Source organism: Coptis chinensis, chromosome 5 (genome assembly GCF_015680905.1).
Source record: "Coptis chinensis isolate HL-2020 chromosome 5, ASM1568090v1, whole genome shotgun sequence".
NCBI classification, from domain to species: domain Eukaryota; kingdom Viridiplantae; phylum Streptophyta; class Magnoliopsida; order Ranunculales; family Ranunculaceae; genus Coptis; species Coptis chinensis.
Genome location: NC_141460.1, coordinates 39,193,618 through 39,207,332, shown reverse-complemented (window position 1 = coordinate 39,207,332; position 13,715 = coordinate 39,193,618). Strand labels below are relative to the sequence as shown.

At 43.7% G+C, this 13,715-nt stretch overlaps 1 protein-coding gene across 1 annotated transcript; it reads right to left on the bottom strand.

The window, feature by feature from the left end:
• Positions 1 to 369: 369 nt before the first annotated feature.
• Positions 370 to 807, bottom strand: LOC147497485 (uncharacterized). Its single transcript, XM_086562909.1, has one exon. The coding sequence runs from the start codon at positions 805 to 807 to the stop codon at positions 370 to 372; it is 438 nt and encodes a 145-aa protein (XP_086419035.1).
• Positions 808 to 13,715: the final 12,908 nt, after the last annotated feature.

Here is a 13,715-nt window from a genome sequence, read left to right as displayed (position 1 = left end):
CGAAGTAGCTTGAGTCACTTTCTGCACCATATCCTCATCGAGGAAAGCCACTGTTTTAGTCGCTGCTGTGTCAGCCACAACTTGTGTAGCTTGAGGGTCCAAAACTTGCTCCACTACTGGACTCACATACGTTAGATCAATCTTTTCAGTCGCCTGATTCATAGCTGGGTTCACATCTTCTGGAGGAGAAGATTGGATTGGCACTCCATGGTTTTCGATAGAATCCATATCTTGAATTTCCTCAACTTCCAGCTCTTTGAATCTATTTTGGACTTGAGTTTCTTTATGCTGTTCAGTGGGTTTAGGAATCCAGATTGCTTCTCCTTGTCTACTGGTTTCACCTTGCTTTTGTTTTCGTCCTCTCGTCTTTTAAGTTTTTGCCTCCAAATTTTCCGTTGGTGGAGTGGAATCAATTACCACCTCTTTGTCCTTGTTCATTATTGCCCCTTTTAACATCCTACATTCTGTAACCAGGTGTCCCACTATTTTGCAATGTGTGCACATTTTTGGCAGTTGTCCAACCTCCACAGTTTGCCACAATTGAACCTTCTTAGTCTTGACATAAATTTGCTCCGATATTACTTCCGATAGATCAACATCCACCAGAATATGGGCATAATACCCATAATCCCTATTCAGAGTTCTCTCATCTATCTGCATTGGGTAGCCTACTCCTCTAGCAATGGTCATAAGCGCTTCAGGCTCCCAATACTCCTGACTTAGTCCTGGTAGTCTTATCCATACCAAGGCATGGGATTGATGTTGGCTTTCTGGGCAGAAGTTAGGAGTCCATTGACTGATGCGCATAATATTTTCCTCAAAGTCCCAAGCTCCTTTCTACCATACCCTGTTAAGGTCCTCTGCATTAGAAAATTTCAAGAAAAGATAGCCTTTGCCGATGGGAGTGATAAGCCATTCACCCTTTGGCCTCCATATTTTTTCTGCTATAATTCGAACTCTCTCTATTGGGACCTTCTGCAAATTAATTCTGCCCACCAAACAATGTTTACAACAGAGCAACCCTTGTTCATAAACTTTTTCAGGAATGGTAATGGTCCTCTGCAACCGCCACCTTCCTTGGCCTTCCTATTCCTCTCTTCACTCTTGTGGCCATTTCTCCAGCTGTCTAGATCTCGGTCCCCACAGACGGTGCCAAATGTTGGAGCTCTCAAAGCACACTGACTCTCTCCTCTCCTTTCCCTAGGTTTAGCCTCTCTAGTTTTGCCAAAAAACCCCTCCTTCTCTCTCTCCCACTATTCTTTTTATACACTTTAGTCTCCCATCACAGCCATCCACCTGTCCTCTCATCCCTCGCTCCCCTTTCTTCCATGTGTAGGGTTACTATCGTGTACATGCATGACCGCGGACTGATATTGTGCAATCTTAGGTTTCTTAATCAGTTGATGTTTGACTTAAGAGTTTTGATCATTTTCAAAATATTTAAAAACAGTGTATTTGGTTCTTAATCTTTCATTGTGTTGATTGAAATGTATTTTTAATCTTCGTCTTTGTAATCCAGTAACTTAATCAATGCTTATGTGAGGGTGAATCCATTTGTTGTCCTTTTCATCTGTGCAAGAAACAGTGCAATTTCTTGGTTAATTTTTTTTTCTTTTCATTTTAACTGACATATCGATTAAATATATTGGTAGTTGATAGATACATTGTAACTACCCAAGTTTACTGCAAAAATGAGACCGGGGGTGACTAAAATCATTATATCCCCTTACATAGTGTACATTATATCGTTGGTGCCTTATAACACAACATTCTCAACAACTGAATGTTGTGGAACCCAGAGGAGTTCATAAAGACGTGAGTTGAGTGTTAAGGACATTGTACCTGACTCTGTAGTCCTCTATATCAAATCAACATCTAGGCATAGATTACAGTGGCCGATGGCATTGTTCTTTAGGTATAGATTTCTTTTATGATTAATTTGTATTTTTCTGAGCACCAAAGGGTTTTCAATACACCCTCATTGCTATTTCCTTAGTTATTGAGGTTTTGGTGTGCTACGTGTTTCTTATTTTTATAGTTGTCCTATTATTCAGCTTAAGCATCTATGTCTGGGTACATTATCTCTCAAACAAATTGCAGGAAGCGACTGCAGGTGCAAAATGATTTCACGCATGCTTAAAATATAGATGTATGGGTACATTATCTCTCAAACAAATTACAGGAAGCGATTGCAGGTGCAAAATGATTTCACGCATGCTTAAAACATAGCTGTAGGAGCACCTCTTTGTCCTCTGGGCCGTTTCATGAGACCTTCGGGTATAAAATGTTTACACCAATACTCTTTCTATGAATTTTTGTTCTTAGCTACCAACTACTCACAATATATGTTGTGCATTCACAATGAAGTTATATATCAATACTTGCAAGGTTTTAGTTTGTTGCGGACCTATTGGCGGTGCTTTGACATTAACACTTGAAAGGTACTGCAATTATAACATGCTTCTTGATTCGTTAATACTGATTCGTTATACCAGGCTTACTTCATTATTCATGTATTTTTTCACTGGATAATATTTTTTTGTTTTTTTTCATTTACCTCTCTATGATTACATTTTGGTATTATTAAATTTCAGTACTCACTGCATTGCAACTTAATTTTTATGAGCACTACTTCGGTGCGCGAGATGTATCGTGCGCAGGAAGTGAGAGCCGTGGATCACTACTTCTTGATACAATACACACGCACCCTCTTTATGATGAGTGGCCGAGATGTGAGGGCGTAGCCTACATCTCGCGCACAGTAGATTTAGCCAATTTTTATACCTTCAAACAGTGAAATGAAATGAAAAAGAACAATACTTAATTCCTCCAAGAGATAGACACATAGGCACATAGCAACATATTGTTATTTACCGCGATCCTAACTTCTCCCGTGCATTTGATAAATGTGTGCATACTATTTTCTTTGGTCCTGATTTATTCTTTTGTTTTATCAAGCATGTGAAGACTTTGTCATCAAACACAGAGTCACGTCTTAGTATTTTGTTTCCCCCACTCCTACGTATTCTATTGTTCAAAATTTAATAGATAAACCACAATGTAGAGACAAAAGACTTAATTGATCTTGATCTCATAATCAAATAGAAGACAAGTTCAGTTTTCAAAAAATCATAAGCTCTCTTTTCATTTGTACCTCATATCGATATCAATTGGAAACGTGTCATTTCTATGGAGAGCATATGCCTCAGCAGGATTTGATTACGTCTACATGTATTCACAATAGATTATAGCTTGGTTTCATCCTGTAGTGATGATCCATGTGTCTTTGTTGAGCCTGGTAGGCGACTCTGTATAATTTGTACTTTGCCTTGATAAGTTATCTGGCTACTCTGTATATTTGATGTGAGTCAAACTTATGAGTTAGATTTGTCAGAATTCTATTAAGGTGGATTTCACTGTTTGAAATCAGTTCAACTTTCTCTATGCAGCGAACTCCAGTGGAGTTGATGAGATATTGACTTATAACTATCAAATATGAGCCTCCCTGGTGAAATGTATTTGATTGAGTTGATACTTTCATGCAAAGAAATCTAGTGGTTTGGTATTGATTCAATTTGTTGAACGTTTGCCAGTCCAGTGATGGGTCAGTGAGTACGCGGAGCTATATTTCAGTGCTTTCATTAAATTTGGTACCTACTGGTGTTGTCGTTAGTTTCACCTTGGTGGATAAGGATGGTAGAAACTTAAGCCAATCATGAAGGAGGTAGTTCTTATTAACTTTTTATACATGCTTACATCCCAGGCAAGTAAACCCCCTTAATGTGGATACTGGTAATCAAAATCTCCTACTGTTACGTCGCCTGAAACACTGGCTATTAAAATCTAAACTAGACAATGTTGTTCGTAGTGACTCAACTTGATCGCCATAAATGGTTTATTGTCATATTGGTAATTACTAGATTTTCTTAACAGCTGCCACAGGCTGACATGGGATGGAGTTAGTTGGAAAAATGAATGGCAACTCGCCCACCAGAAACAATATTAGTGGAAGATCAATAGCATGGGTAACATAATGTGCTTATTTCTAGAACCAATGCCACAAAAGAAATTGGGTGTTATGGATCTAATCAAGTGTCTGTTGAGGTAGATCATCTCAATATAACCATAAAAATGTTAAGAACAGGCTGAAGGCTTCAAAGAGGGAAATTTTTATCTAAATCAGTTATTACTTCTGTTATTTTATTCAAAAACTCTATTATTTAATTTGTTTCTTCATTATTTTTTCCTGAATCTACTATTGCAAAATATTTAATTTTTTTGGTTTACAGTTACAGTTGGGTTGAATTCCTTCTATGTTTTGATAGTTTGTCAATTTACTTTTTTCTCCAAGGTACGTTTCACACAATTGAAATGTATCATGTAGTCTTGCAGTTTTGGGATATGCATTTGTTCTAATTTATGTGGTTGTAAAAACTCCCCCTTTTCACGTAGCACATTAGTTGATTTAGTTCCATTCTTTTTCAGTGCACATTCTTAGCCGTTTTCCTTGGGCAATTGATTTGCCAGTTATATTTTGACGCTGCAGCTAAATACAAAATTTTCAAGCCCATCAGGCCCGTCCTAGGACGGGCTTTATAAGCTAGTAAAAACATAAGGAACGGAGAGCGCCAATCACATTTTCGCCCTCGAAAGATTCTCCGTTTCTCAATCACAAATGTCCAGGTTCAGTGTTCATAACTTCGTACCGTACGTATGATTTGGCAGTTTGCATTTGTGGCTGGATATGCAATTGGTTTCCAGAAAGCCCACTGACCACATACACCTGACCCACACCCATAACTACGCAACTACACAAGTCTCAAATTGTGTGAAAAATAAACATAGTATTCATTGTAAGATTTATTACTTAACTTCCACCACCACCACCGAATATTGATCATCTTATCTTTTCTCTTCCATCACCCTTGCTTTTCACGAAATGCCATCATCACCAGATTTGAAATAATCAACATCCTTACATGTAGCTATCGGTGCACTATCATTATCATAAAAAGAAGTATATTATGCGTACAAAGTAACTAAGTAAGAAGCTTTAACTTGAAAAAAGAAAAAGGAAAAAAAATTGCTTTCACTTGTATGCGTGTGGACGTGGCTTTTCGACATTGCATTGTATGTGAGAGAAAACGTTACACCGGGCAAGAGCAACCACACGCGTGAAGTAATTTGTTACACTAATTTGAAAGGTGGGATATCATCATATAAATTCAGATCAACCCCAAGGCCCATGGACGAAGCTCATGACTGATCTGACCAGACTTTATTGTTGAATACAACTTACTGCTAAAGCCTAATCATTCAATATGTAAATCCTGAAGCCACTTAACTCATCGCATAATTGGTTTTGTGTTGGATGCATACCTTTAATACGGCATTGGAACAGGCTATTTCTTTAGCCCAAAGGGATTGTTTGTATTCCACGCCACCAATTAATCAAAGTCTATGTATTAGGCACTTAGGCTTAAGTCATGGCACACACAAGGAGGTGTGTTGATTTTATTATCGCATAGTGGGAGACTAAAGCCTACTTAATAATCGATTTATAAATCCTGAGACCACTCAATTCATCACCAATTAGTTTTGAGTTGGTTGCCCATATTATTTAACTGTATGAACCTAAAATCTCTGCCTATTCCTTTCTTTTCTCTCTCCCCTCTTTTCTCTAATGCGGCCTCCCCCTTTTTTCTCTCCTCTTCCTTCCTTTTATACCCCTCCCCCTTTTTTCTCTCCTCTTCCTTCCCTTTTTATACCCCTCCCTCTTTTTTCTCTCCTCTTCCTTCCTTTTTATACCCCTCCCCCTCCCTCTATGTACCGTCCATCTGTCCCCTCATCTAATGGCTCTCCTCATTGTCGTACCACGGCCACGTCTGCCTCTTAGGGTTCCGCGGCTCTAATCCCCTGCTCCCCATGGTAACGTATTAAGTTGTTTCCCTCTCTTGTCCCGCTGACTCAGTCATTACTCCTCTAGTGGGTCACCCTTATCCAGTCCGTTCCCCTTCTTTTCATCCCACGGCTATTATTTGTGCCCGCGTCCACTCTCTGGGGTTTTAGCGGACATGATCCGATACTTCCGACCTACCTTGTTTCCTTTGCCTTCCCCCTTTGTCCTTATCCAAATCCGGTATCACATAATGGGCCACTACAAATGCCCCCCTACCGACTTAGCGGTCATATAATTGGCGGGGTCGAACTTCCACCTCTTTATCTTCTCTCCGGCTAATATTTGTTCACCTTGGGAAGGCGTGTGATGTGAAAGGCACTCATCACGCAGCGATTTTTTGTGGGGCCCCCTTGTTTCTGTGCTTTACACTTGTCGTCTTTCATTTGGAGCTCGGCCGATGCCGATTTCCTCGCATGCCTGGAATTACCTTTTTTCCCCTATACTATTTAAACTACACTCCTCCTTCATATTCCCTCATTTTTTTTTTTTTTTGCCTCTTATTCCCCTCTCCCTTTGCTCCAGTTCTCCATTTTTCTTTCTCTTCACTCCTTCGCTGGTGCTCGGGTGCTAACCTGTGGTGATCTCTCCGGTATTCTTCTTCCCCTCCGGCTATCTTTCAAGGCCTCACCAGCTCTCTTTTCCCCTTGATCGGTACGTTCTTTTAGCACTCTTCCCTTTAGTTGCACTGTTTTTTCCCTTTCTTTTTTCTTTTCTTGTTTTGAAATACTCCGATTTCTAGAATCTGTTCGTCTTCTTTACGATGTCGGACCGTGAATCCGGCAACTCGTCATCTTCCGTTCGGTCAGGGGTATCCTCTCCCCCTCCTCCCGCTTCCAGCTGCGGTACCCCTCCACTTCCGGCGCCCTCACTACTTTATAAGCCCCCCAGATCTCGTAGACCTAATTTAGGCGCTTTTAGCGCTTCACGGTGTCGGTGACATTCAATTTGGAACGTGTCCTTCGTCACTCACTATCCACATTTGGTTCCCCGCCGACTGGGCTCTCTTGTCAACACTGTAGGCCAAATAGTTGCCGGTCTACGGCTTCCCCTTTCCTTCCTGGATGTCGAAGTTTGCAACCACTTTAACATTCCCCCCTGCATAGGTAATTTTTGGTGGATAATGTATGCCGCGAATTCTTATAATAAGACCCAAGAACCTAAGATCACCAGATGTGACATCTACTCTCACTACTACCTCAAAACCAGCACCAACGACGTCAGCATAGGATACCAATCTTTCTGTGTTCGTCCTAAAAAACAATCTTTTCTCCTTCGACTTACCACTTCAGATAAAGTTTGGCACCACTATCCGCTTTATGTTTCAGGAAACTTCCTGTCCGCGGACATCCCCTCCACCCTGACTCTTAATCATCTTGCCTTCCGACTTCGCGGTGAGTATCATAGTTATTTTCCCGCTCTTTGAAATGTTTTCCCTTTAACCTACTAACTCATGATTGTCTTTATTTACAGGTTAGCGGCCGGATTCCAAATCCCGGATTTACGACAACATCTCCTGTCCCATCTTTGCCAAGCTCCGCGACCTTGGTTCTGCCCAAGCTGACTTTTTAGGCATTCATCCCACCACTGCTACTCCCTTAGTACCCATTCCCGCTCTCAACACCTTCCGTGGATTAACAGGTCCTTTTTTCCGTCCTCCCCCTCCCAAAGAACGAAAGCCCCGTGCTTCTCCTCCTTCAAAGAAGAGGTCTCGCCCCCATAAGCCTCACCGCCCCTCTCCGCGAACTTCCTCACACTCTTCTGACTCTCGAGTCCCTCAAGACCTCCGCCCTTCCTCCATTCCCGATGACGTCCCATCTTACCACTCTATTTCCCACTGGGATGATCAGTTCACCTCACTCCCATCTCCCCCAGAAGACATGGATGTTCGCAAGCAGAAGTTATTCGACAGCGATTCCAACGATGATGTGATGGAAGTACCACCCGCAGCCATGCATGCGCCTGCTGATCAACCGCCTGCCAAGAGGCCACGGACGTCCACCTCTGAGGGGCCTATCTCTGCAATTCACCTGGGCTCCATGCCTGACGGTCAAGCACCTGCTTCTGCATCTTCCCATCCAGATGACTCCTCTCCATGCACTCGCCGGCTTGGCAAGGAACCCGCTCAGCCTCCCGCCCCGACATCCACTCTTGCGCCTGTTGAGGACTTATGTCCTGTTTTCAATGTGCGCAACCGGAAAGTAAATACGGCGGACTCCGCTTTGGAGAATGCCGCTGTGGCCTCCTCCTTGTTCTATAATGCTCATCTGCCTAAGGACACATGCTGATGGTGGCACCTTTGACCAACACCGTACCTCGCTATACACAAACTGGGAAAGGGTATAACTTTTTTTTTTATTATTATTATTTTTTTATCCCTCTCCCTTTTTGAATCAGGTGAGCCTGGACATCTCCTTCATGATCCAAGACCTTCTCCGTGCCAAGAACAAGGTAACCGCCTTGGAACAGGAGTTCCACAGCCCCACTGGTTTGCACGCGGCCTATTTCGGACTTCAAATAGATCTGGCAGCTGCCAATTTGGCCAAAGTCCAGGCTCAGGACGAACTTAAGTCGGCAGAATCCTCCCATCAACTGTACATGGACTCTGTCAATGATCGCTTGCGCTGTCAAAGAGAAGAGCTTCTCCACCACCACCAGCTTAATTTGGACGCCCTCACCCAATAGCATGAAAAAACCATGGACGCCCTCAGTCAGGCCCACAAGGATGACACCGCCAAGATGATGGAGCAGCACCAATCAGACATGACAGCTCTCCGCGACCGTTTCAAGACTCTGGCGGAGAAGAGGGTGGCACGGAAAGTCCAGGAGGAACTCGCTCGGCTTACCCAGGAAGGCCGCCTTCTTCCAGAGAGACCTGCCGATCTGGTGACTGACCCTGCTGAAGTCGTCGGTGATCCTACGGTAGCTGCGGCTCCTTCTGGAATACCCGAAAACATTAGGATGAGCGATGACCCCCTTCCTGCTGCCATCATACCGGGGTCCCCTTCTGCCGCTGCTGAAGTTACCGCTGCTGAAGACATAGCTGATTCATCCACCTAGGGAATGCCCTAGTTCTCTCTTTGTATCAAATACTTGTCACTAACTTGCGACCTGGATTCACCATGTCCGCATATTTTGCTATGTAACTACATTTTAAATGTCTGTCGTTCACAATACTTTTTTTACTCCCATCATTCCTTTTAGCATGATACTTGATTTAGTATGTTATGTTGTCCCCTCTTTATCTGTTGGTTCTATCTCCATGTGCAAACCTCTCCCTATGCTACGTTATTCCTTCTTTAGTCTGCTATGCATCCCTTGCATCTTTGGTCCGTGGAGGCCTCTTCCCACTCCGCGGGCTCGACCAGGTCTTAAGGCATCTCTCCTTGCCCCACCTATCTCTTGCATCTCTGATTTGTGGATGGCTCATCCCACCCTGCGGGCTCGATCAGGCTCTTGAGGCTGTTGGGGACACTCTCTTTGCCCCATGTATCTCTCTCCTCTCGGGTCCGTTGAGGGCTCACCCCACTCCGCGGGCTTGATCAGTTATTGGGGCCTCTCTCTTTGCCCCCCCTTTCTCCTGCACCTGTGTTCTGCGGAGGGCTCATCCCATTCTGTGGGCTCAAGCTTGTTGGAGCCACTCTCCTTGCCCCATGTATCTCTCGCATCTCGAATCCACGAAGGGCTCATCCCACTCCGCGGTCTCGACCAGGCTTTGGGGTCCCTCTCTTTGCCCTCCCTTTCTCTTGCATCTCAGATCCGCGGAGGGCTCATCCCACTATGCGGGCTCTATCAGGCTTTCGAGGCTGTATGGGCCACTCTCTTTGCCCCATGTATCTCTCTCCTCTCGGGTCCATGGAGGGCTCACCCCACTCCGCAGGCCCGTCTAGGCTCCAGAATCTATTGGGGCCACTCTCCTTGCCCCATGTGTCTCTCACATCTCGGATCCATGGAGGGCTCACCCCACTCTGCCGGCTCAACCAGGTATTGGGGACACTCTCTTTGCCCCCCCCTTTTTCTCTTGCACCTATGTTCCGAGGAGGGCACATCCCACTCCACGGGCTCGATCAGGCTCTCAAGCTTGTTGAGGCCACTCTCCTTGCCCCATGTATATCTCGCATCTTGGATCCGTGGAGGGCTCATCCTACTCCTCGGTCTCGTCCAGGTTCTGGGGTCACTCCCTTTGCCTCACCTTTCTCTTGCATCTCTGATCCGCAGAGGGCTCATCCCACTCGGCGGGCTCAATCAGGCTTTCAAGCCTGTTTGGGCCACTCTCTTTGTCTCATGTATCTCTTGCATCTCAGATTCACATTTTATATTCTTCTTTAAACACTACACATAAGAAATGCATTTTCATTCACAAAAGTGCTGCGGTTTTATATATTTACATATAGCTCTAGTCCTCTGCTCTGAACTTCCTTACATTGCACAAGACTCCATTAAATTCAGTCATAGAACTTTTTCAACATTCTTACGTTCCAAGGCTTGTCTATCAGTTTACCCTTCATGGTCTGCAACCTGTATGTACCAGAACCTCCCACTTCCACCACGGTGTACAGCCCCTCCCAGTTAGGACCTAACTTCCCATCCCTCTCTTCCTTGGTACTCGGAGTTATTCGCACCAACTCTCCAATCTTGAAACGCCGTGGTCGGACCCTTTTGTTGTATTGCCTTTGCAGCCTTCGGTGATACTCCTCCAATCGAATGCGAGCTGAGTCTCTTTTCTCTTCTGCCAGATTCAAGTCACCTGCCAATATGCGCCAATTCGACCCCTCCTCCACAGCCTTGGTCCGCATAGTGGCCGCCACCATTTCTATAGGAATTATGGACTCGACCCCGTATGCTAAGGCGAAGGGAGTCTCCTTGGTGCTTGTCCACAGTGTGGTTCGATAGGCCCAGAGCACATGGTTCAACTCCTCAGCCCACGCACCCTTCTTATCTTCTAACTTCCTTTTCAGATTGTTCATTATCGTTTTGTTAGACGATTCTGCCTGGCCGTTGCCCTCGGGGTTGTAGGGGGCAGAGAATCCTTGTTTCACCTTGTATGCTTGTAGAAACGCCATCACCTTAGCTCCCGTGAACTGCGTCCCATTGTCTGCAATGATGGCGTATGGCAACCCAAACCGACATATGATGTTCTCCCACAAAAATTTAATCACCTGTGTTTCCTTGACTTGCTGCAAAGGCACGGCCTCTATCCACTTAGTAAAATAGTCTGTGGCTGCTAGCATATATCTCCTTTTGCTGTTGGCCATGGGCAATGGTCCCACGATATCCATGGCCCACATTGCAAAAGGCCACGGACTCAAGACATTATGCAGAGGTTCTACGGGTGCGAATATCAGCTGTGAGAATCTTTGACACTTGTCACATTTTTTTGCGAAGTCCATCGCGTCCCTCTTCATGTGGGGCCAAAAGTAGCCTTGTGTCAAAAGTCAGTGCGCGGTAGTCCTTCCCACTGAATGGCTCCCACAGTCCCCTTCATGCAATTCTACCAACACCTCCGATGCCAATCGCGGCCCCAGACATTTTAACAAGGGTCCCACTAAAGTTCTTTCGGTATAATTCCCCTTCCACCAGCACATACCGCTGGGACGTCTGTTCCAACCTTCTCTTTTCCTTTTTGTCTAAAACCTCCTTTCCTTCCAAGAAATATCTGATGGGCTCCATCCATCCCCCTTCCTCTTCCGTGACCTGACACACCTCTACCACCTCTTCCGTGCTCGGCTTGTCCAATCTCCCTACCCATATTGTCCTTTCCTCTGATCCTGGCATGGCTGCCGCAACATACGCCATCCGCATTTCTATTCTCACCGCGACTCAGATGTACAAATTGGAGTTTTACAAATTTGCTCGCTCTCTCGCGCACCACCTTCAAATACTTTGCCATTCGCAAGCATCGAGCAGCGAACCCTCCATTAACTTGACACACCACGAGATTTGAGTCTGAATATACGGTCAGTTCCTTCACACCCAGATCCTCGGCCATTCTCAGTCCTGTTCTCACTGCCTCATACTCAGCTTCATTACTGGATGCTACAAAACCCAACTTCATTGTCTGCTCTATTCTATTATTATCAGGTGTGACTAACACTACCCCTATGTCGCTCCATGCGTCGGTGGCAGACCCGTCTGCGAATACCCTCCATCTATTCCTCTTGTCCCAAGGGTCCAGCGAGTCAGACTCCCCCTCCCTCTCTAGTTCCATAACCATCTCTTCCCCCCAAGTGGGATCCTCGGCGGGGAACTCGGCCAAAAACTCCACCACCACCTGTGCCTTCTCCGTGTCTTTATTTGGTACTGTATCTCGTATGCGCTAAGCATCACTGCCCATTTCAGCATTCTTCCTAATTTTTCAGTCCTTAATGCTTGTTTGAGAGGTAGGCTCGTCACCACCACCACGGAGTGCGACTCGAAGTAGGGCTTCAGCTTGAGAGCCGAAAAGACCAATGTCAGGGCATACCTCTCGATCCTACTATACCGCGTCTCTACATCCAGTAGTGTTTTGCTTTGAAAATACACCAGTTTCTCCACCCTATCTACTAGACGGACCAGCACCAAACTTACCGCATTCTCGATGGCCCCCAAATACAAGTACAACTTCTCCCTCTCCTCGGGCGAGACAATAAACACTACACCATAACAGGCTATTTGCAACGGCAAAAAACCGTTGCTAATCATTTTTGCAACGTTTTTTAAGCGTTGCAAATATGGCGTGGGTAAAGTGTTGGAAATTTTTGCAACGGTTAATAAGCGTTGCAAACTGAAATTTGCAACGGTTATTAACCGTTGCAAACTGAAATTTCCAACGCGTTTATTAACAAGGTTGCAAGAAAAACTTTCCAACGGTTTTAAGTGTTGCAAATATTATTTGTAGCTTTGTTTATTTATGCTGTTTTCATTACAAAATTTTAGCAACGTTTTTAAATTTGTAACGGTTATGAACCGTTGCTGATGGGTTGCAAATAAAAAAAAAATCTCATATTTTGTAGCAACCAACTAAACCTGCCCCATTTTATTAGAACGCACTTAACTTGCAAAAATAACACTACTTGTTCTATATTGAAGTAAACATCTCATTTCCATATTGAAACAAACATCTCAATTCCATGATAAAGTCCCCATTGTCTTTTCATACCATTTGACAAATAAATAATAACAAACACAAACAAAAAACTGAAAAAAAAATAGAATATTCGTTAAACCATGTATGTAATATAACTTCAAAATATTTTCTAAGAGTTACAAATTCATATTTACAAATAAGGGTAACATATTCAATATGATTTTCCAAGCAATCTCGAATCATTGCAATACCAAGTATTGGTGATGGCTTCACTCATAATAAATCCTAGTGCGGCTCCATAAAATCCATCTAATTCCTAAAAATTCACAAAACAAATAATGAACTTAGAAATACAATAGTACTAATTAAACTCATGCAATTAATTAAATATTTAAAAATCCACCTAAAAGAAGTAAGAAGTTGAACAAATGAGAAAATGAAGGGTGGAATTTTAAGCTTTTATCTTGACGAAGAGCTTGAGGTGAGCATAATCATTTGATTGGGGAGCAATTATTTTGGTATACTTCTTGCTTTTCTCTCCATCAAATTGATACCCTACACAACACATTGAATGACAACAAAATGATCTATCTAGCTATTCTAAAAAGCAATCCTTGTATTGAATTCAAATCAATCCTTGTATTGAATTCAAATCAATCCTTCACAATTTCCTACAAACCAAAAGAGGATATA